This window comes from Camelus bactrianus, chromosome 4, assembly GCF_048773025.1.
Source record: "Camelus bactrianus isolate YW-2024 breed Bactrian camel chromosome 4, ASM4877302v1, whole genome shotgun sequence".
Classification (NCBI taxonomy): Eukaryota; Metazoa; Chordata; class Mammalia; order Artiodactyla; family Camelidae; genus Camelus; species Camelus bactrianus.
This window is the reverse complement of record NC_133542.1, coordinates 36,841,205-36,864,968: the sequence shown is the minus strand read 5'-3', so window position 1 is coordinate 36,864,968 and position 23,764 is coordinate 36,841,205. Positions and strand designations below refer to the sequence as shown.

At 37.7% G+C, this 23,764-nt stretch overlaps 1 protein-coding gene across 6 annotated transcripts in view; it reads left to right on the top strand.

The window, feature by feature from the left end:
• Positions 1 to 20,395, top strand: part of CEMIP2 (cell migration inducing hyaluronidase 2) — a 70,542-nt gene extending 50,147 nt beyond the window's left edge. For all 6 annotated transcript variants that reach the window (XM_074361692.1, XM_074361693.1, XM_074361691.1 and 3 more), the window contains 8 exons: positions 124 to 339; positions 3,778 to 3,986; positions 7,106 to 7,288; positions 9,567 to 9,786; positions 12,374 to 12,472; positions 15,392 to 15,546; positions 17,936 to 18,039; positions 18,400 to 20,395. In XM_074361692.1, coding sequence (XP_074217793.1) covers positions 124 to 339; positions 3,778 to 3,986; positions 7,106 to 7,288; positions 9,567 to 9,786; positions 12,374 to 12,472; positions 15,392 to 15,546; positions 17,936 to 18,039; positions 18,400 to 18,596 — 1,383 coding nt within the window. In that variant the 3' untranslated portion in view covers positions 18,597 to 20,395. The remainder of the gene's footprint in view (positions 1 to 123; positions 340 to 3,777; positions 3,987 to 7,105; positions 7,289 to 9,566; positions 9,787 to 12,373; positions 12,473 to 15,391; positions 15,547 to 17,935; positions 18,040 to 18,399) is intronic.
• The last annotated feature ends 3,369 nt before the right edge of the window (positions 20,396 to 23,764 follow it).

Here is a 23,764-nt window from a genome sequence, read left to right as displayed (position 1 = left end):
ACTCAGAACTGCTTTAATGTTAAAGAAATTGTGATGGCTATGAAGTTGGGTCCTTGCAGGGGATGCTGGCTAAAATGGCAGGAGTCCTCATTGTGTAATGTCCTTGTTTTTCACTGCTGTCAGGTCTTCCTCAATGTCTTCTTTGGAAAGCCTGGCCCCTGGTTTGAAGATTGTGAGCTGGATGGTGACAAGAACTCCATATTCCACGACATTGATGGCTCTGTGACAGGATACAAGGATGCTTATGTGGGAAGAATTGACAACTACCTGATCCGCCACCCAAGCTGTGTAAATGTTACCAAGTGGAATGCAGTGGTGTGCAGTGGGAACTATGCCCAGGTAGACAGAACACTTTGTGATGCCTGATTCCCTTCCAGCTCCGGACAGCACTGCTTCTGGGAGGAGTACTCTTCCATTTCTTCCAGATGATTGATACTTTACACAGCATGATTTTTTTTTAAGGAAAAAAATGAAAGAAGGGTAAAATTTTTAGGAATCATAGACTCATAGAATAGTATTTAAAGTTCCCATACTCCAAGTCATTTTAAAGGGGAAAAGTGAGCCAAAGAGAAGATGATTTGCCCTTGGTGAAATGTGGCTGGGATATAGTTGGGGTGAGAACCCATATTTCCTGAAACTTAGGACAGATTTTCTTGCCATGTTACAGCAGTACCTCCTGAGAGGGCACCTCATTCTTTGCTTTCAGGATTATTATCTCTATTTTATCTCTAAATGAGGAAATCTGACTTGTGAGGCAGAATATCAATAGGTCACATGGAAAGTGAGATGTTCTCAGAAACAGAGCTGGGAATTGGAAATGAGTGGGCAAAGAAGGAATCCAAGGAAATTCTTCAAATTATGGTATGGTATAATATCTGTGAAAATATGAAGGGGATGATATAGACTGGGAAGTACTTCTTTGAAAACATTAAGCTAGTGTACACTTATTAACTGGATGCCCAGTATAAGAAGATGGACTAATTTGGGAGGTAGTATGTTAAGAGCACAGACACTCAAGCCAGACTTCATGGGTTTGAATCCTGGCTTTGTTATTTCCTTAAATATGAGCTGGGTAAGTTAATTAACTACTCTGTGCCTGTGAGCAATGAGGGTAATATTAGATCCTCTCATAAGTGGCTGTTGTGAAGGTAGAATACATGAGTATTTGTAAAATGTTTCACCCATGACCTGGCACAAGTGAAGTGCTTGCCGCCATTAGTATTATTTGAGGAGCAAGGCTCTGAGTTGCAAAGATGATTTTAATAGTGATATTTGGATGGCTGGAAGATTGCAGAACAGAGGTACCAGTTGCCCAGAATTTTGAAGAGAACTGAATTTTATTTCTGTATTTTAGACGATTAAATGGTAGTATTTAATAATAGATGTCAAAGGAGCTAAAAGAATAAAGGAAAAGGATAATTGGAATATGGAGAGGAGAATTAGGGAAGAGCAAAGTATCTTCCCAGGGGTGTTGGGCTCTGACAGTCTCAAAGGCAGGAAGGAAGCCTCCCTTGATGTGCGGCTAAGTGCTCTTATTTGCAGGGTATGTTCTTCCTGGGGGAGGACCAGTTCTGTGATGTAGCCCCTTTGCTGAGCTTTGGCTACTTTGCCTGCTAAGGGTGCATTCAGGGCTCTTGCTTTTCAACTTCTTGAGCCCCCTGAGCTGTATGTGAATTTCTACCATCTAAGCCTTCTATAGTGGGAGCTTCTTGGAGCAGAATTCTTTATTATTCTTCAGACTTTGAATCATGACTGTTAAAGAATGCTGTAGTTCTTAAATTAAAAAAAAAAAAAAAACCCTTTAAAAAGAGTCACATCTGTAGACAAGACAAAGGTCTTAAGAGGGATAAAGATTAGAGAGATTTTTCTGGTTTATTTTAATGGAGTATTCTTTGTTGTGGGATTTCTCATTCCCATGGGGGCGGGGGGAGTCATACTTGCCTAAGTTCTGGGAAGGACAAGAAAAGGATGGAGAATTAATTACAGTAAAATAAAGAAGAAAAGAAAGTGGTTGAAAATGTGATTTCTTTTTCCATTCATTTTATTCTTAACCAGAGTTGCCCTGTAAAATTAATTTGACCCATTAATACTTAAGAAGATATAGAAATCCTAGAATTAGAATAGAACAAAAATAAAAAGCTTTTAATTCTTTTGTAGCTACAGTTTTAGTTAAATTTCTAGCTGTGCTAGCCATGTATATTCAAAGGAACATGTATCAGTCTGTCTTAAAGTGGTATGTTCTCACTAATGAAAACTTTATATTTTGTTATAAACGTGTCTGTAAACTCTGTGGCATTCTAATGTATTTGAGAATGTGAACCTGATATTTCTATCTTACAAAGCAGAGTAGTAATTATATTTTTATTTGAAGGTGAAGAAAGAAATAAGTTGTCTAATACTTCTCAGAAGGCTCTGGGAATGGTAGGACAGAAGTTTTCTCCTGAGAATTTGGAATTTGGGCTGGGAGCCCAGGTCTGCAGCCATTTTTGTTCCTTGAATGATGTATAATACTATACATTTTTAGGCAACAGACAGAAGCAATTGGATCTCAGGATAGAACGATCATTATTTAGCTATTTGGAATGATATTTTAATGGAATGTCTGCTCTTTGCTGACCCAAGGGATAAAGGTGCTCAGGAAGAGCGGTGGAAACATAAGGAGAATGTGCCACTTCATATCCTTCTTGCATTTGGAGGAAGGCAGGATATATCTCTGTGTGTGTGCATGTATATATATACTTTGTATTATATGTAACCTTTAATTTTTGTAACCTATTATACAGTGAAATATAGGTTAAATATAAACAAATAATAAATATAATATATTAACATACATATTAAACATATATATTTAAGTGAAGATAATCAGTAGTCTCAAAACATATTTCCTGTCCCTTTATTTTAATCTTTAAGTGGTGTCAGAGAGAAGAGTCTTCTATTGAAGTAGTCAAACATGAGTGAGAGTTCAGATTTTCTGTCTCAATGGATTTATAATTGAGGAATTAATATGCACAAAACTGTAGAAGTGACAGAAAAAGAAAAAATAGAGAAGTAGTGTGGATTAAATGCAGTATTCTACAAATGTTTTTATACTTCTGGGGATTTCTGTTATAGGATACTGGTTTGTTTTAAGAAGTTGTTCTGAGGTCTGTTCTTTGGAGGGTGCATTTTGGGAAGATTTTGTTTTGGCACAACATGGGGTTCAGATGCCACTGGAATAAATTCAGGACATGCAAATTTGCCTCAGTTTAATATGTTTTTCCAGTTTTTGCAGAATGCTTTATAACTTTTTTTAAGGGGTGAAAAATGACTTCTTGGGCTGATGTAGGTCATGGAAAATTGAAAACCCAAAGCTCTAAGATATTTAAAATTTCCATCTCTTGTTTCAGGGGAAAGTCTTTCAGATTTGACTAGAGGGTATCAGATTTCACATTGATTTACTAATTTTTTATGTGTGTACTCAGATTGGGGGCTTTCTTTGACAAGCTGTGTAAACCACCAAGGTTTTATATTCTGATGAATCAGCTGGCCTGTTGTGAAAGAGATGATGAAGATCTTGGCTAGCAGAGTGCATGATCTGTTTTTACCATTTTTGTTTAAGCAGGCTTCGTTGTAAGTGGAGCTTAGGATGAAGTTGGCTACAACTCATTTAGTCTGGCACAGGTCGTAGAATCTCTCTTTTGAAAGTACAGATGCTTAACTTTGCGCTAGAAGTGTTTTCTTTAGCTACTTAAATTTTTATTCTCTTCCCTTTAATTCTTAATTATTTTTTTGAAGGTATATGTGCAGACATGGAGCACTCAGAATCTGACTATGACCATTGCACGAGATGAGTATCCTGCCTACCCTATGGTGCTCCGGGGAATTAACCAGAAGGCCACCTTTCCACAGTACCAGCCTGTCATCATGCTGGAGAAGGGCTACACCATCCACTGGAATGGGCCGGCCCCGAGGACTGCTTTCCTATACCTCATAAACTTCAATAAGTATGCTTCTAGTACCATTAGTTCAAATAGCTGAGCAAGTAGTACTTTTGTGGAGATTAATAATAACCTGTCTCCTCTGTAGCAAGTATACTATGGCAGCTTCATGTCCTTTGTTCCTCCTGTGGGGAGGCTATATATATTATGTTGATGGAATTAAGAGATTATACAAATTGAATCCCGTCCCTTTAAAAGCATGTCTTTTTTGCTACTGTGGTCGATGTATTGTGTGCAGAAAGCCGTTTACAATAGGTTTTAATACAGTCTGCTGAATACTTTAATTCCCCATAGCTGGGATGGGAAGAAATTTTATCTGGTGTTCCAACTGAGCGCTTGGTTACCTGGAAAATAAAAAGATTTTCAAGGCCAAGTTTAGACTTGACAAAAGAGAGTGGTATGATTTGATTAGTAATGTCAGCAGTGGGCAAGAGGTGGAAGAATTGTGGCATGAATGTCAGATATTTGCCACCCCTGCCTGAATATGGAAACATCTTTTCATCTCTTTTTGATTTCTCAGTTGTCTGCCCTAATAATATTACCTTCAATCAAGGACTCTGTTTTTATGTTAATTTGTTCAGGTGCTTACTGTGTGCCACTTGATATAAAGATGACTGAGAGAGGTGCTTGCCCTTCAGTAGCTCACAGTATACAGGTAGAGCAAAATTTAAGTGACTTGATAAACCAGTACTAATTTTTAGTGGACAAGGGATAAAAGCAATATATCTGCCTGATGGAGCTGGGCCAGTCTGCACTGAGGAAGTGATACTAAGTCATCTGTTTTGTTATAAAAGCAATAGATTTGGGAAAGGGTTAGTTCTGCTCAGGGACTGATGGATTGGGTATGATAGAAGCATAGGGTGTACATCAGGGGAAGGGACAGAAAATGAGACTAGAAACAAGAGCTGGGCGTATTTTGAAAGGCAGAGGCAAACCAGTCTAGATATGTATGATGGTTAACCCACGTGACTCCATGAGACTGCTCAGATACGTACTTGAAAGACTGGAATGGTTTGTTCACCTAAATGATCATAAAGCTTGGCTTATCAGAGCTCTCTTAAAACAGCCAGTTGAAATGAACAGAGATTGATGCAGAACGTGTAGGAATTCAGCTCCACATTGGTCACTTTCAAGGAAGCCTGAACATCATGGTGGATGCTCTTATTCTGAGATGTTAGGCCTCTGTCTGGCACATGCTCTAAACTGAACCATTACTGTTTTCCTATAGCATTTGCTGCTGCTTCTCTATGCCCTTGATGGAGAATCATAACCTACCTACTGAGTCAGCTAAGCCCAGGAATCCCAGGACTCATCCTTGATTCTTCCTCATCTCTCTGCCCCTTCATTAACCAAACCCTATTGGTTCTATCTCCTTAATGTTCAGATCTCTCCACTTCTTTATACCCTCACTGCTCGCAACTAGTTCAGGCCATTATCATTTCTTGCCTGGATCCCTGCAGCAGCCTCCTCCCCACACCCCACCCCACCCCAACTGTTAGTTCACATTGTGTCCAGGGTGAGTTTTCTAAAAGCCAACCTGATATTACCACACCCATCATTGAGCTGCATAGAAGTCAGTGAAAGAACAAATGATTGTCAGACAGGATAGAGGAGATATGTCCAGTGATCAGCAATCCAAAAAGTTGTATCTGGCAGGTTATGAATCTCAGGCAAGATATTGCAATCAAATGGTACACAGGGTTCTGTACATACCAGGCATAACTTCTGAATAAATACTGAGCAAGTAAAAACATTTTAAAGTGAAAAAAAAGGCTGAGCCCAGAAGTTTAAAAAAATCCACATGGGCTTGAAATTCAGTCAAACTTCACTCATTTAATTATCTACAAGTTTGTAGAAATTATATCATGGATAGAGGCAAGAGGAAAAGAGGGATACTTTTTTCCCCCAAATTTAATACAATTATAGAGAGGTCATGCATTTTGTCATAGTGGCACTTTTGAAAATAACAATTTAAAAGTTATAAAAGCTGCACTTATTCACTAAATAAAAATAAGGAAAATACAGAAAAACATAAAGAAAATTGCAATAACCTATAATTTGTCTATTCAAGGTGAGGCATTTTGAACATTTATAGGGTTCTCTTCCCTCTCCACCTTCAGGTATTCTCTGAGCATGTAAATATACTGAAATTTATTTAACTACTCCATTCTCACATGAACATTTAGATTGTTTTTCTCTGCCTCTTTTCCCCTTTTGCTATTATAAATGATACTGCACAAAACATCTTTGCTTGTACATTTTTAGTCTGTATTTCTAATTCTGTAGTGGGATTCCTGGGTGAAATCTGTTTGAACCATTTTAAGGCCTGGTTACATATTGTTTGAAAATCCTTTAGCATGATTAAAAAGTTCTGGAAATGGACAGTGGTGATGGTTGTACAATTTTGTGAATGTACTTGATGCCACTAACCTGTAAAGCTAAAAATGGCTAAAATGGTAAATTTTATATGTTACTGCATTGTATTTATTACCACAGCTTAAAGAATGGCAAAGAAAGCAAGTGAAAAGGAAGGGGAAAATATTTTTAATGGTTTTCAAAAAGTATTAATTGTATATCTGAGGACATTAGGTAAGAAAAAACACTATGGTGTTTTGGTAATATGCATCAAAGACCTTAAAAATGCATATACCTTTATGTCTACCAGTTTTACCACTAGGAATTTATCCTAATGTAATTATAAAGATAAAAATATATTTATGAACAGAAAATTCTTTGGGGAGATTTTACCAGTGTACACTTCCACCATCAGGCTATTAGTGTTTCTTCTGTTATAGTACAACTGTACCCAACCACCTCTCTTGATTTTATTATCTGTTTGCAATACCTAAGAACATTTTATCCAACTTCTATTTACGTTCCTTTGAAACCAAGACTTTTTTGTAAGCCATATTATTGTTGTAAATATCTTGATGAGAAGAATTTAGGGAACATACAAAAGTAGATGATCCGTTAGTGTGTTAGGGTTCAGGACTTTAATTGTTAGTGGCTTAACACAGCAGAAATTTAAGGAGGAGACAATCATGGCTAAAATTTGCAGAAGCTGTAAAACTCAAAAGATCCTGGCTCACATGTGAATTCATGTTTTTATTGTCTCTCCTTTATAGGAATGACTGGATTCGAGTTGGCCTCTGCTATCCGTCAAACACAAGTTTTCAGGTTACCTTTGGCTTTTTACAGCGGCATAATGGCTCGTTATCCAAAATGGAAGAATATGAGCCTGTGCATTCGCTGGAAGAATTGCAAAGGAAGCCGTCTGAGAGGAAATTCTATTTTGACTCCAGCACGGGGTAATTCTGGGCAACCAGTGAATGAGAATTATTGCTTTTTTTCTTTAATGGTGAAATTACCAGTTCTTCAGTGTAACTAAGAATAGGCTGTGATGTGATGGCTATTTGGAAAAGCAGCTGATGTGGGTAATTCTCTGCTCATCACTATTAGAGGTTTAGAGGAGAACTAGAATGACTCGTAATTATAGTTGGCAGTAGGAATCGAGTGAAGATGTTTGCCGTATACCTATTAAGGCAATTTAGAGAGAGAAATTATCCTTGTCTATAAAGAACCAGTAGGCCCAATTGAAAATTAAAATAATTTTTTCCATAACAAACTGTTAAGATGATTATTTCCATATGATATAGTTCATATTTTAGTGAAAGCTCATTTTTCTCTTCCTTTAAGGCTATCTCTCAGATTGACCTTGGGTTTTAAAAAAAATCACTGTGTAACCGTGGCATATTTGCTTTCAACTTTCTCTAGGCTGCATCTTTCCACTTTTTAATTCTAATCCTGTTCACCTGGGGTCCTGTTGGCTTTGTCTGCTTTTATCCAGTTACAGTCTCTCAGCCTTTGGGTTATGGTAGGCTCGATCTCCTGTACTCTTCCAGAAAGTAGCATGCTCCTTCAATATCCATTCCTTAAGCTGACATTTCTACTCTATGCCATTCATTGTCCAGGTACTATAACGATTTCCTAATGTAAATAAGATACATTTCTTCTGCAGATTCACAGTCCATTGGAGGATGTGAGCATGTAAAGCAATAACTAGAGGGTGAAAGTTTTAAATGTTACAAGTTGTATAGTGAGATATTTAGTATGCCCTTTGAGGTAACCCAGAAGTTTAGCCTTGCGGGGCCAGTGACATCCCGAGGGTCACACTGGGGCAAACTCTTGAGGAATGAGTTGGAGGAGATGGATAGGGTTCCAAGAACAGTATGGATAAATGCATGGAGGCATGAGGAACATGGCATGGCATGTTTGGGGTAAGACGAAAGTTTAGACTGGAGAGAAGGGTGGCAAGATTGACTGTAGGGGAAGGAGCTTGGGTTCAGTCAAGTGCTTTGTTAGCTTTTGAATAAGATGCAATTTATTTGCCCCCCAGGGCCCATCCAGCAGCCAGTGTGATCAGCTTAGATCTTTTCTTATCGTAATTGTCTCTGATTTTCAATTTCTAATTAGACTTAAACCACCTAGTTGGGCTTTTATTCTATAGATGACAGAACTTCCACATTCCCAGTTGATTTTCCACAAAAATAAATGGAACATCCAAATTTGTAAGGACAGTCTGGTGATCCCAAATTAATGATTAAATTTGTGAAAATATTGGAAGTATTTCTTAATCTGGTATTGCTATAATCCTTCAGCCTTTGAGGTTCAAATTCTTCTAAATTCTATTCATTTTGATGATTTTAATTATATATCAAAGGGCATATGCCTAATCAGTTCCCTGTCATTCCTTTTGTATATATGTTAAAATTACTGGATGTTGGAACAATGGCTGATTTTTGTCTCATAATCACAACTTTGTGATGTTCGCTGACTATTAAAATGTGAACTCTTAATCTCTAGTAATCAATCACATTTTATCAAGTCTCTTTTAGAATCTTGACTTCCTTTGGTTTAAAAGGACTAGGTTTGCTGACAATGCTGGACTGCTGCCTGGAAGTTACTTTTCCATTCATCTTGGCAGTAGAGGAGAATTCAGAATGGTTGGGATTGTTCATTTCACTTGATTTTGGCCGAAGTACAGAGAGAAGGACCCCTGGCCCTTCTGCTCTTAGTAACATTGCAGGAATTGATTTGAGACCATATCTTAGCCTTAACCAAATAAGTCCCACAGTTGCTGTTTTTATTATTCCAGTTTTGTGCCTTAAACCAAAATGATTTATAAACCAAAATTAAAAAAAAAAAAAGAATAAACCACACTAATTTGCCAAATCCTATACTCAACACAAGTATAAAGTTTTCCAAGGAATTTTTGAGCCAAGCCAAATTCCATCCTCCCAAATTACCTTCTGAACTAATTCAAACCAGAAATCAACTTTGAAACTGTCCATAACAACTGAATTAGGTTATCAAAATATTTTCTAAAGTGGTATTGCCTTTGACTTAGAACCCTAGGAGGATAGAAAGGAGAGAGAAGCTAATTTATTAGTTTTGTAATTTATTTTTCTTTTAAAGAAAAGTTACTTTATTGGAGGGATATCCCTTTTGGCTATGAGTTAATTTGAGGAATTTTGTAAGTTTTTGAAAGTCTGTCTAACACCCAGTGGATTGGTTTGTTTTGTGCAGGTTGCTGTTTTTGTATCTCAAAGCCAAAAGCCACAGAGATGGTCACAGTTACTGTTCATCTCAGGGATGTGAAAGAGTCAAGATCCAGGCAGCAACAGACTCAAAAGACATCAGTAACTGCATGGCCAAAGCATATCCCCGGTATTACAGGAAGCCATCAGCACTCAAGCCAATGCCGTCCATGCTCAAGGGACTCTGTCAAGGCTGCGGGACCCGTCAGGTAAGCAAGGAAGAAAAGTAGGCTGTAGCCTGAGAGGAAAAGTCAAAAGGTTTCTTTGTAATAGATGTATTTGTCTTTGAAACATGGTGCTGACAATTTATAAATATTGCATGGTTTCTTCGGAATTTTGGCCCTTTCTAGAATGTGATGCTCATAAGAGGCAAAGCAGTCTAAATTTATAATAAAAATACCTTCCCCCCCCATGATACATCAGTTTACCCTAGATGATTGTGGATTTATTGGTTGTCATCTTTTCTTTCTCAGATATGATTCTGTTACAATATTGCAATTGGGTTTACATGTCAATGATGTTGAAAATATTTTGTTTTCTTGGCAGTGTGAAATTTCTCATCAGAAAAGGCACTCAGGAAAATTGTTTCCTTGAAGATGGAAAGCCACTCTTTGGGCAAATTTTTATGTATTTATTTATTTAGGGGGGAGTGAGGTCTAAGCATGTGCTCTACTATATGAGCTATACCTTCCCTCTGGAAAGCCATTCTTAATTTTGAAGCATGTACTATTATGTGTACCTGTAACTAGAAGTACAACTACTTTGGCTAGAAGTGAAGTGCTTCTTGTGACATATTCTTAATGAGGTGGTCTCCTTCTAGATCTTGAGAAAACATGGCAATGAAAGTAAACCCAAAGTATGAGCTCAAGTCAGGCATGGGGTTTCGGGAGGAAGACCAATTCCAAGTGAAAAAGAAATACAGAGTTAATATTGCCCTAATGAATATTTAACCTTTATACAAACAAATGTGGGTTAAGGGAAATGGTTCTCAAATTGTGGTCCCCAGACCAGCAGCATCAGCATCACCTGAGAACTTGTGAAAAATTCTAAATCTCAGGTCCCACCCCAGTGCTACTGCATCAGAAACCCCAGGGGTGGGGCCTAGCAGTGTGTGCTTGAACAAGTGCTGCAGGTGATCCCGATACACGTTCATGTTTGACTTTCATGGGCCTAGAAAAGTTTTTTAAAAGTCCTTATTGCTGCAGAAGTGCACACTGCCTATTAATAATGGAGAAAACCTCTAAATCTTTCTTTTCATTTCTTACCATTCTAAGTGATTTGAGAAAACAAAAGCTCTCCCATTGCACAAGTTCTTTGTTTCTAATTTTTCTTGTTTCTGTCCACTGGTGGCAGTAAGAGCAGAGAAAGGAAGAGGGATTTATGTTTCCTATTATGATATAAATATTTTTTCGATGGCAACTCACTGTCACAGTCTTGGTCTCTCATACCTTTGAACCACATCTATTCTCCAATTCAACTAAACCAACCAACCAACCAACCAACCAACCAACAAAGCAGGAACATGAAGAAGTTGTATGAATCCTTACCTGTCCCATGTAATGTTTTGTCTGTTAAAGTGAAATTTTCAGATAGTCTTTGTGGGGAAGTAAATTTTGCAGCCTAATATTCCAGCTGAATTTTTTGAGGAAGTCCTTCATTACTGAAAAGGCTTTAAATAAATTATAATTATTATAAGAAATACTATAATTAATAAAATAATCTAATCATCTTTGAAACTTTTCTAAGCCTATCTTGTTCAGTGGTTCCATGCAGTGATGTTTAGCCTTCTTTGTTCTTTGGGCTTGGAATATTGACCAGAATTCATTCATTCTTAAAAAGGTATTAACTACTGATTTAGCAGTTTACAAAGTATTTGAAGCATCTAGGGACATCACTTGTACTTGGAAATTTGAGGGGAATTTTGTTTTGAATATCAAAAACACATGTGTAATAGCAATAAGTAGGAAAATTCACATGAATTTTTGACTTTAGACCTGAAATGTCAAAAAAATGTCCAGCTCCTGGATGCTTGGTATCACAATGGTTTGCTCTTGTCATGAAATTGTTGGTATCGATTTGTGAGGACATATAAATTCAAGTGCTAAATTGTGTGAAGAGGTTAGAGTGCTTTTGAATGAGAAGAGAGCCTTTAGGGAGGAAGTAGGTGGTGGGATGTGGAGATTGGGGATAATTTCACGTAAAAGGAGAAAGGGTTTTCTTAGGGGAGGGAATAGCATCTTCAAAAGCAGGGTAGCAGAAGAGGAGGTGAAGCACTTGTGGGAAAGTAAGGGAACTGCCTGGCATGTTGAATGTGATAGAATAGTGGGAAATACGGGCTTGTGTATAAAATGTGAAACATTTTACTTATTTGTGAAACATTTTGCAGGTCAGGTGGAGGAGTTTAGACCTATTGATGCACAGGCCCCTAAAAGTTTAAACATGGTAGTTCTTGTCATCCACACTTCTGTCCTCGGTCCTTTAAAAAGATTTATGACTTTTTGCATGAAATATTTAGAAAGATTTAGATGTAAAACATGTTTATGTAGTCACTTGTAGAACTGATTTTATTAACAGGATTACAATGATTTGAAACTGGGATTGTTCCAGAAAATGAAGGGCAAACACTTTTCCTATTAAGTCTGTATCAAAAGATGGAATTCCAGGTCATGAAACAGTACAAAAAATTCAGGCAAAAAATCCCACTCACTGGCTTTGATACAATTGAGTTTATTTTTATCTTTTTGGAGATACAAAAAACAATGCAGTTGACACATAAAAAACTTCTTCCCTGTGTAGGTGGTGTTTACTAGTGATCCTCATAAAAGCTACCTCCCTGTGCAATTCCGGTCACCCAGTCAAGCAGAGACTCGGCGTGGAGACCTGCCTGTTATTTCTGTAAGTGCTATCTGGTGTGTAGACTGCCTCAGCTTCTTGCTTTTACATTCCATCCTAGTGATGATGAACTATCTCTGGCAACATTCGTTTGTAATAACATTTTGATTTTTGGTGGAGAGCAATACAATAGAGGTGTAAATACCTCCTAAACACATGGCGTTTTTAAATAAATTAAATGAATTAAAATTTTTTTCAATTGATTATACTTATGGATTACTTTTGGGTGAATGTTAAAATTGTTTGTATTACTTTTCACTTACTAATAGTGTTTCAGGTGATCCAGTTTTCTTTTCTACAGGAGAAAAGGCATTTTTGGTTACAAAAAAATTGCCATAGGTAATTAATATGTAGAAAACTGTTTATCGTTGGTTTTTGAAACTTAAAAGAAGCTCCCCAGTTATTTCTTTAAAATATGGAAAGTGAAGGTTTTAAAATCTCCTCAGCCGTTTATTTTGAGGCTGCCTGGCTCATTTTTTTCCAGACAAGGAAACTGAAGATGCAAAGTATTAGTCATCTTTCCTAAGCAGGTTAATGGAAGTATAGGCCTGAGCCTCAATGTCAACACTAGAATTTGAGCTAAGAGCCAAGTTAGCTAGCAGTAACCAGCTCTGGGCATGTGGTCTGTCTAAAATCACGTTGATCTGAGTGCATCCATATTAGGGCTCTGTAAGTAGCAGGCATCTCGCCATTTCACTGAGATCCAGCCAGGGCCTGGGCCCAGTCTCATGCGGTCTCTTTAGGAGCTCGCTTTTTTTTTTAAAGTGGTGGACATCACATTTACAAATCCACATACATATGGACAAAAATAAATCTTTCTCTTTTTTTTTTCTTTCCCTATCTCTTTTATTGTGTTAAAATACACATAACATAAAAGTTACCATCCTGATGATTTTTAAGTGTATATAATTCAGTAGTATGAAGTACATTCATATTATTGTGCAACCATCACCACCATCCATCCCCAGAACTTAACAACTCTGAATTAAGAACTTTTTAACAACTCTGAATTTAAAATATTCCTATTTTAAGGCAGAAGGATGAAATGGGGAGTTATTAATCAACAGTCATAAAGTGTCAGTTGAGCCAATACGTAAACTCTCAAGATCTGCTGTACAACGTTGTCCCTGTAGTCAACAATAATATATTGTACACTTAAAATATTTGAGGATGGATCTCATGTTAGTATTCTTACCACAATAAGAAAGAAAGAGAAATAAAGAAAGATCCCTACTTAAAAGTAATTCAAAGATTTCTCACGTATGTATTAATACCTGTGGCCCTACGTTAGCATTTCTTCCTTTGTAGAATGAATGTGCTATGCGTTCATGATGTAATTTTATTGGTATGCATTTTATTAGTTCAACATCTTAATGCAGTCAGCTGCAGGAAGAACCTGATTCCAGTTAGCTAGCGTGGAACTTGGTGGGTGTCAGTTGCAAAGGGAAGCAAGTGGATGCTGAGTCTCTCTGCTCTACTAGAGAATTAAAGAAGATAGTGTTTTGCCCAACAGTCTCAGGTAGGGCATTCTCCTGGGTCTGAAGGCATTGTTTGACTCCATTGTTGCACACTGGGTGCCCGGGACTCTAGAAAAAGTCGCAGAGGACTGTGTTTTGTCCTATTTACCTCTAATGCTTTTCACACGCATTATCTGAAGAGTCTTTGCTGGACATGGCCTTGCATTAGTTTTCATGGAAAGTTTTGTTTCCTTAAGCAACATGTTTTGGAGGCTACTTTTCAAGAGGACAGTTTGGGTATATTAAGGATCATTATATATATTTTTTATCAAATGTGTCTTAGTTTTTAGTATTCAGTTTTTAAAAATAAGAGAATCACTCTGTCTTTTTAAATATAAAATGGCACTTTCCTCAAGCACTCTACAACTGAGCAATTTAAATACAAGCAAAAAGCCACTTTGAATTCCTGTGAGATCATTAGCGATTAGAAGTAAAATTTAAATATAACTTCTCCAAGCAAAGACAGGTATAGTGATGAGAGCATCTCTCCTCTGTTAGCTTTTAATGTAGTTTATAATTTTACACATTTTAAACAGAAATAGTGCCTATGGCTTAAATTAGTGTTAAGTCATTTTTCAGTCTAGTAAGTTTTTTTTGCTTGCTTTTTGGTTGAGGAATTAATGATATTTGGATGTGTCTGGAATTCCTTTTTCTTGTAAAGGTCTCAAACCATTAATTTAAAGGGGATGACTGGAAATTTCAGTTCACAGTAATTTTGAACAAGATATAATAATACTCTGTGGCTTAAATCCTGGTAAAATTATCATTTTTCCATTTTGATTTTAAAGAAGAGCTATATGGGACTAAGGAAATGAAGCAGTCTGGCTCCTTTGATGTCCCAAACCTAGACTCTAATGGGGAGTTTATGTGAGTTAAGGCCTGATTATCTATCTATCTATCTATCTATCTATCTACGAGATATCTAATGAGGTATCTGGATACACACATACATACATACACACATACATAACATACATACATACATACACACACATATGTTTGGTTTTTTTCCTGAGCAAATGTGACAGTAAGTGAGCTATCTGAGCTGCAGTATAGAGGCTGCCACCTGATCACTGAGTTAGAAAGCTCTGACTCCAGTGAGAGAGTATGTGTATAAGAACGAAGGCCCTGAACCTGCAGAGAGTTACCCGGCTTAGCTGAGTTTGGACTGCCATACTTTGCTTGGAGCATCTTATTTAGTCCGTAAAGACCAGTCAAGGCAAAAATCAATGAGAACGTAGGCTTAATTTCAAATGTTGGCAGAGGAAGAGTAAATAGAATATGCAATTAGAATATTGGAATTATTTGATTCATGGGTTTAGAAGGCAGAGGCAAGGGGCTAGAAAGATGAGTCATCTTGGAGATACTGAAATGGTGATGACAGCAGACACTTTTGTATTCTCAGATCAACGGCACCGACTTTACCTTCCGAAGTGAGGGCATCCTCCTCCTGATCGTGGATGCCTGCAGTGTTCCCTTCCGGTTGACAGAGAAAAAGGTTTTCTCTCTTGCTGATGTCAGTCGTTTGGAAGAATATTTAAAAAGAGGCATCCCTCCAAGGTAGGTGAAGCTTGCTCTCTAAGAGGGATAAGATACCTTAAAGATGACACCTGAGCTTTGGTTTGTCTACCTGCCCTTTTACTCTGGGCATTTAGGCTCTTGAAAACTAGTCATTCCTTCCCAGTCTCAGGTTGAGGCATGCCTGTGTGAGCTAAGCTGCTTATTATTGATAAGCAAGGACTTGGATGTTAGAAGAGTTTGCAAATAATGAGAAGGCTCTTGGAAGGAGAAAAGCTCAAAATTTTGAAACATTATTCTCCCACTTTTTAGTGTTAAGTTGATCTACATTGCACCCAACTCACTCAGAAGGCTCATTACCATTTTAAGACAATTTTATGACAATTTTACTGTTGCTGCCATCTGTCCCACTGGTGAACCCTCAGACAACACTGTGCTGTGACAGTAGTACAGGCAGTCATCACCTGGGTCCGTTGGAGATGACTAGACAGGAGTAAATTGATTTTTAAGTTGGTGAGTGTGTGGTCTCTCTTCTAAGAGCTCTAGATTGGTTCATTTTTCTTTGTTAGTCTCTGAACAAAAATGCCTAGGAGAGAAACCTTTCTTTCTTTATGTTAGGCAGACCCTGCCTGGAGGCAAGAAGATTCAGTCTCCTTTCTGCCCCCTTGGCTTTGCTGCAGACACTGATTTATTCATTTAGTGAAGCCGCTAAGGGGGACATAGGCTTCCCAGGGAGCAAAGGCCTGTCTAGCTTTTGGATTATCATCATTTGATCTGATCAATTATGCTCTTTATACTTTACAGAACCAGATCTCATAAAGTCATTGGATCATTTGAATATAACATTCTATGAGTATGTGTAGCTCTGTTTTCTGGTTCAAGACACTTGTGGGGAATTCCTTTCTAAGATCTCAGTTTTCTTTATGGATTTAAAGATTTCTCTTAATGTTAAAAATACGTGCCCTTACTCACTCCACCTAAAGTAATCAAAGACGTAAATCTCACCACAAATGTTGAGGACAGCACAGTAGCCCTGCAAGTCACCCTGTAGATTTAAGAGTTAAAACTAACGTATTAAAAAGTCACAAGGTTGTTTCCAGAAAGAGGACATAGTATTTTGAGATACTGATAGTGCTCTGTTTATTGATCTGGGTGCTGGTTATATACAAGGGTGTCTAGTTTGCAAAAAGTTAATGTGCTGTGCACTTAGGAATACTATTCTATATGTATGTTGTATCTTAACAAAGTGTTAACTTATGGCGCAACTGGCAGTGACTTCCAGGGAGGCTGGGTACATGTTGGGGTAGGTGTAGGTGATGGGGGACCTGTAAATGATCTCATGGAACTAGCCTGAGTAATTTGGACCCATTGTAAAAGGTCAGGCCTGCAGGGTTGCTATGGTCAGATGTCTGGTCTGACTCTGAATTGAATCACCACTGCTTTAGAAAGACTTCAGCAAAAAACCCATACCAACATATAGCTCAGTGGTAGAGGGTATGCTTAGCATGCATGAGGTCCTGGGTTCAATACTCAGTACCTCCATTAAAAAAGAAAGAAGGAAAGAAAAGAATTGTAAAGAAATGTCAAGACCCACATTAAGAAAAGAAATACTTTACTAAAGGATATACAACAAGAGTTGAATAAAAGGAGAGACTCTCCCTGTTTCTGGATGGAAGAATTAATACTGTAAAGATGTCATTCAATCTAAATTAAAATACAAATTTAACACATTTCCACTGGTCTCAAAGTAGGTTACTTTTCTGTTGCATTTGGCAGTTGATAATGAAGTTCATCTGGAAGAATAAATGTGGGAGTAATAAAATATTTTTAAACAAATTACAGTAATACAAGGGGCTTATTTTATCAGATATAAAATAAACCATGAAGCCATAGTAATTAAGCTGGTTTAGTTGTGGTAGAGGAGAGAGAGATCAGAAGACAGAATCCACAAACAGATCTGAATATATGTGTTGATATCCTTGTAATACAGATGGCAATTTAAACCAAACCTTGGGGAACAGATTTTATTTTATTGTTTTTTAGAATTGGTTTTATCCATTTACTTAATAAACAGATAATAGAACAAAGGTAAATAAATAGAACACCTGAGACAAACAAAACCAAACCCCTCCGTTAAAATAGTTTCGTCCATGAAAGAGCTGTGTTCCAAGCCACCCACTAGGTCAGCTGACCTAAATGACTTATTTTCCCGACATTTAGAGAGCCCTTGTAATAGCAACATAAGTTCTAGTTGGGGCATTGAAACAGACACTTGTAATAGCAAGGATGAAAAGGCATGTGAGGTGTCTTTTGTTTGTTTTTTTGACTTCTGCTTTTATCTGGTATTTCTATACTGTATTGAGTTCAGAAGGGTACTCAATAAATACATGCTGAATTATTGAAATTTGCTCTGATCTTCTAACTTTTATAGGTCAATTGTCCTGTTGAGCACAAGAGGAAAGATAAAGCAGTTGAATATTTCAGATTCATTAGTACCTCTGGGATTAGCCAAACCAGCCCATCTTTATAACAACGGTTTGTATTTGTATTCTTCTGTGAAGTTCTTAGGAGGAAAGCAACATAGGCACTTTTATAGTGGAGTGTAGCTACCAGACTATCTTCATGAGCTTGTTTGGCTGAGGCGAGTATCATGAAGATAATTTCTAAATCAGGAGACAGTATTAGAGGAAGTGTGTTGGGATGTGGTTTGTTATTTGGAACAAAAGGTGGGTAGTAAGAGTTCATTCTCTGACGTAAGGAAGTATAGTATTTTTGTTGTTGTTCTTTGTTTCATAGCTGTCTTTGTTTTGTTCACCTCCATCTCACCTCCCACATTATCTTGTCTGAAACTAGTAGAGGCACCAACTTTTTTTTTTTTTTTTTTTTTTTAAATAGGGAATACTGTATTTCTGGGATTCAGTGGAAACTTTAAACCATCATGGACTAAGCTATTTACCAGTCCTGCTGAAGAGGGCCTTGGGCTGCTTGAACAATTCATCCCTTTGCAGCTGGACGAATATGGTTGTCACAGAGCCGGCACTGTCCGCCGAAGAGACCTGGAACTGTTAAGGCAAACTTCAAAAGCACATTAGAGACTAACTGTAACTTAAGTACTGGGGGGAAAAATGTGAACTAACTTATTTAATTTATGGCATTTAAAAATGACACTGTTAACCCAACAGAACCATTTTCCTGTTTGATACAGAAAGGAGAGAAAAGAGTTTAAAGTGATTGCTTGAATACCAGCTCACGCACCTTCTAGTTGTACAAAATGTTAAAGAATTTATTTGTATTTGTTAGGCTGGTATATTTCAGAGAGCGGTTCTCTTACTCCCCACCTCCCACCCCCGTGTTTTGTAGTGACCATAGGCAGTGCTTTACCTTTGGCATAGTGGGATGACGTGGGGTGGGGTGGGGGCTTCTGAGAGTCAGCCGCAGTCCTTGAGGGGACCAGCTCTTGTAGCACCTTGGATACTTGAAGTCTAATGCTCTGTTGTGTCGTTGACGTTGGGTCAGCAGTTGACCTGGGTGGCTGGCATGGCTTGGGCCCTGGTTCTGGGCAGCCTTTGAGGATTTTATATGATACTGAATGATAGAGTTTTAAGTGGCAACTCAGGCCCAGCTCATGCCCTTTTTTCCCTGGACATGTGCTATTTTTATTCATTTGTATATTGATTCCTTCTAAGGGTTCAACTTTCAAAAGGAAGTATATTAGGACAAAAGGGCTTTTAGGGGTTAGACTCTCTTTAATCTGTGACCATTGGGCAAAATTTTGGCTTGCACCAGGGTCTGAGGTTGGTGGGACCATTTTTGCAGCTTTAATCTTTAGCCTGTTTTGACTGTATATTTGTATTTAAAATGAAGAGCTGAGCTAAATTTTTTTTTTTTTTAAGAAGCAGGCCATTTTCCTGAACTATAAACCTGTATCATTTCAACTTGCACAAAGGAAGTCTGTTCTTGGAGTTGCTTCTGCACCCAGTTTTTTTGTTGTTTTTGTGTGTGGGTTTTTTTTTTTTTTTTAAGCTTTTCTACTCACCAACCTGGCAGGAAGATTGCAAAAAGCTTAACGATACCCCAAAATATTGTACTCAGGGGGAGGAAAAAGGGAGAGCCTTTTAAGGGCCAGAATCATGGAGGGAATATTCAGAAGCAAACCTCTTATAGCCTTAGAGGAATCCCTCACTCTTAAATTGTTAGAGCCAATTTTTAAAGGCATCATGATACCCCATTTTCCTTTCCACTGGGTGCATGCATCTTCTGCCAGTGAGGATTGCATGTAGCAAAAGGAGATTGGTACCGCAGCCTGAGATGTCACCACACCAAGAGGAAAGAAGCATTGAAATACCTTTACTTTTTCCTCAACCTACAATGCATGAAGTGTAGTGGAGGGATGGCCACGGTGAGACGGGAGGGAGTATGTTCAGGTTGACTTTGGCAGTGAGTACAATTTCACTTTTCTCTACTAAGAGCAATGGCTGGTGGCTGGTCCTTTTGTATCCAAGAGAAACTTCAGAGCAGCTCTGTGTGACTTCCATTACTTTACAAATATGCTACCTCAAAGTGATACCGATAAACCTTTCTAACTATAAGTGCTCTTGCGAAGGGCACGTGTCTTAATCAAAATTTAGGTTTTTTTGGTTTCTTTTTTTGTATTTTGATGAATGAGATCTTACCTATTAAATATATTATCGGATCATGGTTCCTCAAGGTGATTAAAGTTTGTGTGTGTGTTTTTTACAACAAATATCTTTTATGTGTGTGTTTTTTTGAGTTTGGCTCTTTAAAGATTTGGAGGATATGTAAGTTCTAAGGCACTTAGTTTTTCTGATTTATATGCTAATGATCAGGGCCTAAGTTAAATAAATAAAAATATGTGTGCATGTATTTTTTATATATGTGTGTGACTCTATCTGTCTTAACAGTCAGTCAATCATTTTTTTTGTTCCATATTCCAGCTGTAAAGAAGCTATTGGCAGAACTGAGGAAGGGAAACTGTGGTCCACTAAGTAGATTTTGTAAGACTAAGCAAGCTTCAGAAGACCAGGGGTCATGTACTCCAGTGCAGAGGCTCTCTTGACTGCATGTTGGAGTCACCTGGGGAGCCTTAAAACTATGAAGGCCTGGGCCCCACCCCTCAACTCCTGCATTCAGATTTAATTGGTATGGAGTGCAGCCTAGGCATTAGAATATTTTTTAAAGCTCTCTGTGTGATGCTAATAAGATGTAGCCAGGTTTAGGATCCACTGCACTAGTATAATGGGCCCACTGTTTAACTTCAGTCTATAACTTTTTTTGTGTGATGAAAACAAAATTACAATTATCTATTATTTTTATTTTTGATTCCTATATTATTTATAGAACTCCCAGCCCTAAACAAGGCATTTCGCTGTTATCTCCTTTCAATAGAACTTTCAAATACAGTTTTTAGTCCTTTACAGTTTTAATTGTCTCAAATTGTTAAATTGGTTATTGAAGCTGATATAGACATCTCAGGCAATTGGAAGCTAGCAATCTGTTTTATTTCTACTGAGAAAATATATTCAAAGGTGATTTATAAGTTCATAAGCATTTTCCATCAGGTGAGGCAGTTGGTTGAGCTCCAGAATTGTGGTTGTCCACAAATCAGCCAGCTGATGAGAAACACAGGGCCTTCTCATATGTCGACAGACTTGGGTTCTAAATCTCTCCTGTGAGATTTCTGCCTCTCCATCTGAGTCAGCATGCCATATATTATCTTCAGAGGCTGGGGGAGAGAGTGCTTGTGAGAAGATGAAAGGTAGACTTATGGCCTTGTAGAATATGACTCCAAGGCAGCCGCTAAGCTGATGTGTAGCCCTGGGGGTGGGGAGGAGGTATTTATGACTCCTCTGTTCTCTGGCTCCATCAGAAGAGAACATATTCTCATGCCATTAAATGGATTATTTCGCCTAGAGGAGGGGTGGGCAATGAGGTGATGGATAGAGGCTTAAATGCCACAGATAACGAGGTTTTCATTCATCAAGGGATGAGGTAATGTTTGGATAAGTCCAGTTGAAAGGCATTTCAATAAGCAGGAATGTGCTTAATTTTTTTTTTCAGTTGGTCCTAATTGGTAAGTACTTAGATTCCATTGTGACAATGTTTGTTGATTTCATAATGCAGGGTCGGATTTTACCCTCCAAAATTCTTGTTTGGCTTTCAAATACTTATGAAATCATGTTTAATAACTTGAGAAATTCCCCGAGAAGTGAAGACTGTGAATGGGAGTACTTGGGTAACAGTTTTGTGTCATTACAGGTAGTCTTCACTTGGTAATAACCCAGTCTTTTAGAAAGGAGAGCACTCTGGACTGAAGCTCATTTACAACAAAAGGTCAGGGAGGAAAAAAATCAAGAAATGGCATCTCCAGTCCCTCGCTCACAAATAACAAAATACTGTTCACATCTTGGCTGGACTTAGCATCATTTGGAAGATTGAGGGTGTTTTACCCATATTTATCTTTAATATGAGAGAGAAGCTGAAAAAAGGATGCTAATTAGGCCCTGGTGTGAGGAAGGGCACACACCACTTTGTTCTGATAAAATTAGAGAATGGCTGAATCCTGAAGATTTCTAAATGAGAAACTATGCCCCAGAGGGCATCCAAAAGTACCAGCTATAGCAAGATGTGAAAATGTTTTATCTAAAAATTCAATGAATAGTGGGTCACATTTGTTAAAAAAAAGCAAGAACAAAACTTCTTAGATTGGTTTTTTTAAGTGTTTCTAAGATAGACAATATGATTAGTCTGGATATGAAAAACAATAACATTTAAAGTTCATCCTCAGAAAAGGCTTAGACTTTATAATCAAAATTGATTCATCAGAGGTTGGCAAACTGACCTGCAGGACAAACCTGTCCCCATGATTGGTTTTATACTAATTTTGAGCTAAGAATGCTCTCACATCTTTAAATGACATGTTGGAAAAAGTCAAAAGAAGAGTAACATTTTATGATGTGAAAATGACGTAAAATTTAAATTTCAGTCTCCATAAATTAAGTCTTAACTGGAAGACAGCTGTGCTTATTTGCTTACATATTGACTAAGGTTTGGATAGGGCAGTGGCAGGTTTGAGTAGTTGCCACAGAAACTATATGACCTGCAAAGCTGGAAATATTCACAGGCATACCTTGTTTTACTGTGCTTCGCTTTATTGCGTTCCCTGGTTGTGGCATTTTTTCTAAATTGAAGGTTGGTAGCAGTTCTGGGTAGAGCAAGTCTATTGGTACCATTTTCCCAGTAACATTTCCTCACTTTGTGTCTCACATTTTGGTAATTCTTCTAGTATTTCTATCTTTTTCATTATTATTGTATTTGTTATTGTGATCTGTGATCAGTGATCTTTGATGTTACCATTGCAAAAAGATTATGACTCACTGACGGTTCAGATACTGTTGAGCATTTTTTATCGATAAAGCATTTTAAAATTAAGGAATGTATATTGTTTTTTCAGACATAATGCTATGGCACATTTAATAGACTACAGTATAGTGTAAACATAATTTTTATGCACTGAGAAACCAAAAACTGTGTGACTTGCTTTATTGTGGTACTTGCTTTATGACTGTGGTCTGAAAGCAAACCTACAATGTCTCTGAAGTATGCCTGAACTGTGTTCCTTTACTGAAAGTCTGGTGACCCTTGATCTTGGTGAAGGGTATATTGGTGTTCACTGAGCTGTTCTCAGAACTTTCCTAAGGCTTGAGAATTTTTAAAATGGAAAGTTAAGGGGAAAACCTGCATCAGAATCACCTGAAGTGCTTGATGAAAATGCAGAATCCCAAGCCCTAACTCAGAGCAGAGAATTGGATCTCTGGGAATTGCAGCTGAGAATATAATTTTATAACAAGCTCCCCAGTGTTTCTTATGAACACTAAAGTTTGAGAACCCCATAGCATGTAGTGAGCCCCTGTTATTTCTCTTCCTCTTTTCTTCAGTAGAAAATACATCTGAACAGATCTGAATGCTATAGTTTTTTGACTCTGGTTGTTCCATCTACGCTGTCTTCTCCACAATTTTTTGTGACTAATGCAGGGCAGATTTGATGTACAACACAGTATGTAGCCGTTTCTGGGGCAAAGGTTTGGAGCCCGTGGTAAAGTCTTCTCTCCACTGTCTAAAATTCTGTTAGAATTATTCCTTTGGCTACAGTTATTCCTACAATGAAATCCCAGCCATCATTGCAAGTTCTTTTTATTATTTTAAGCAGTTTAAAGGAAAATGTACATTAAGCCACAATGAG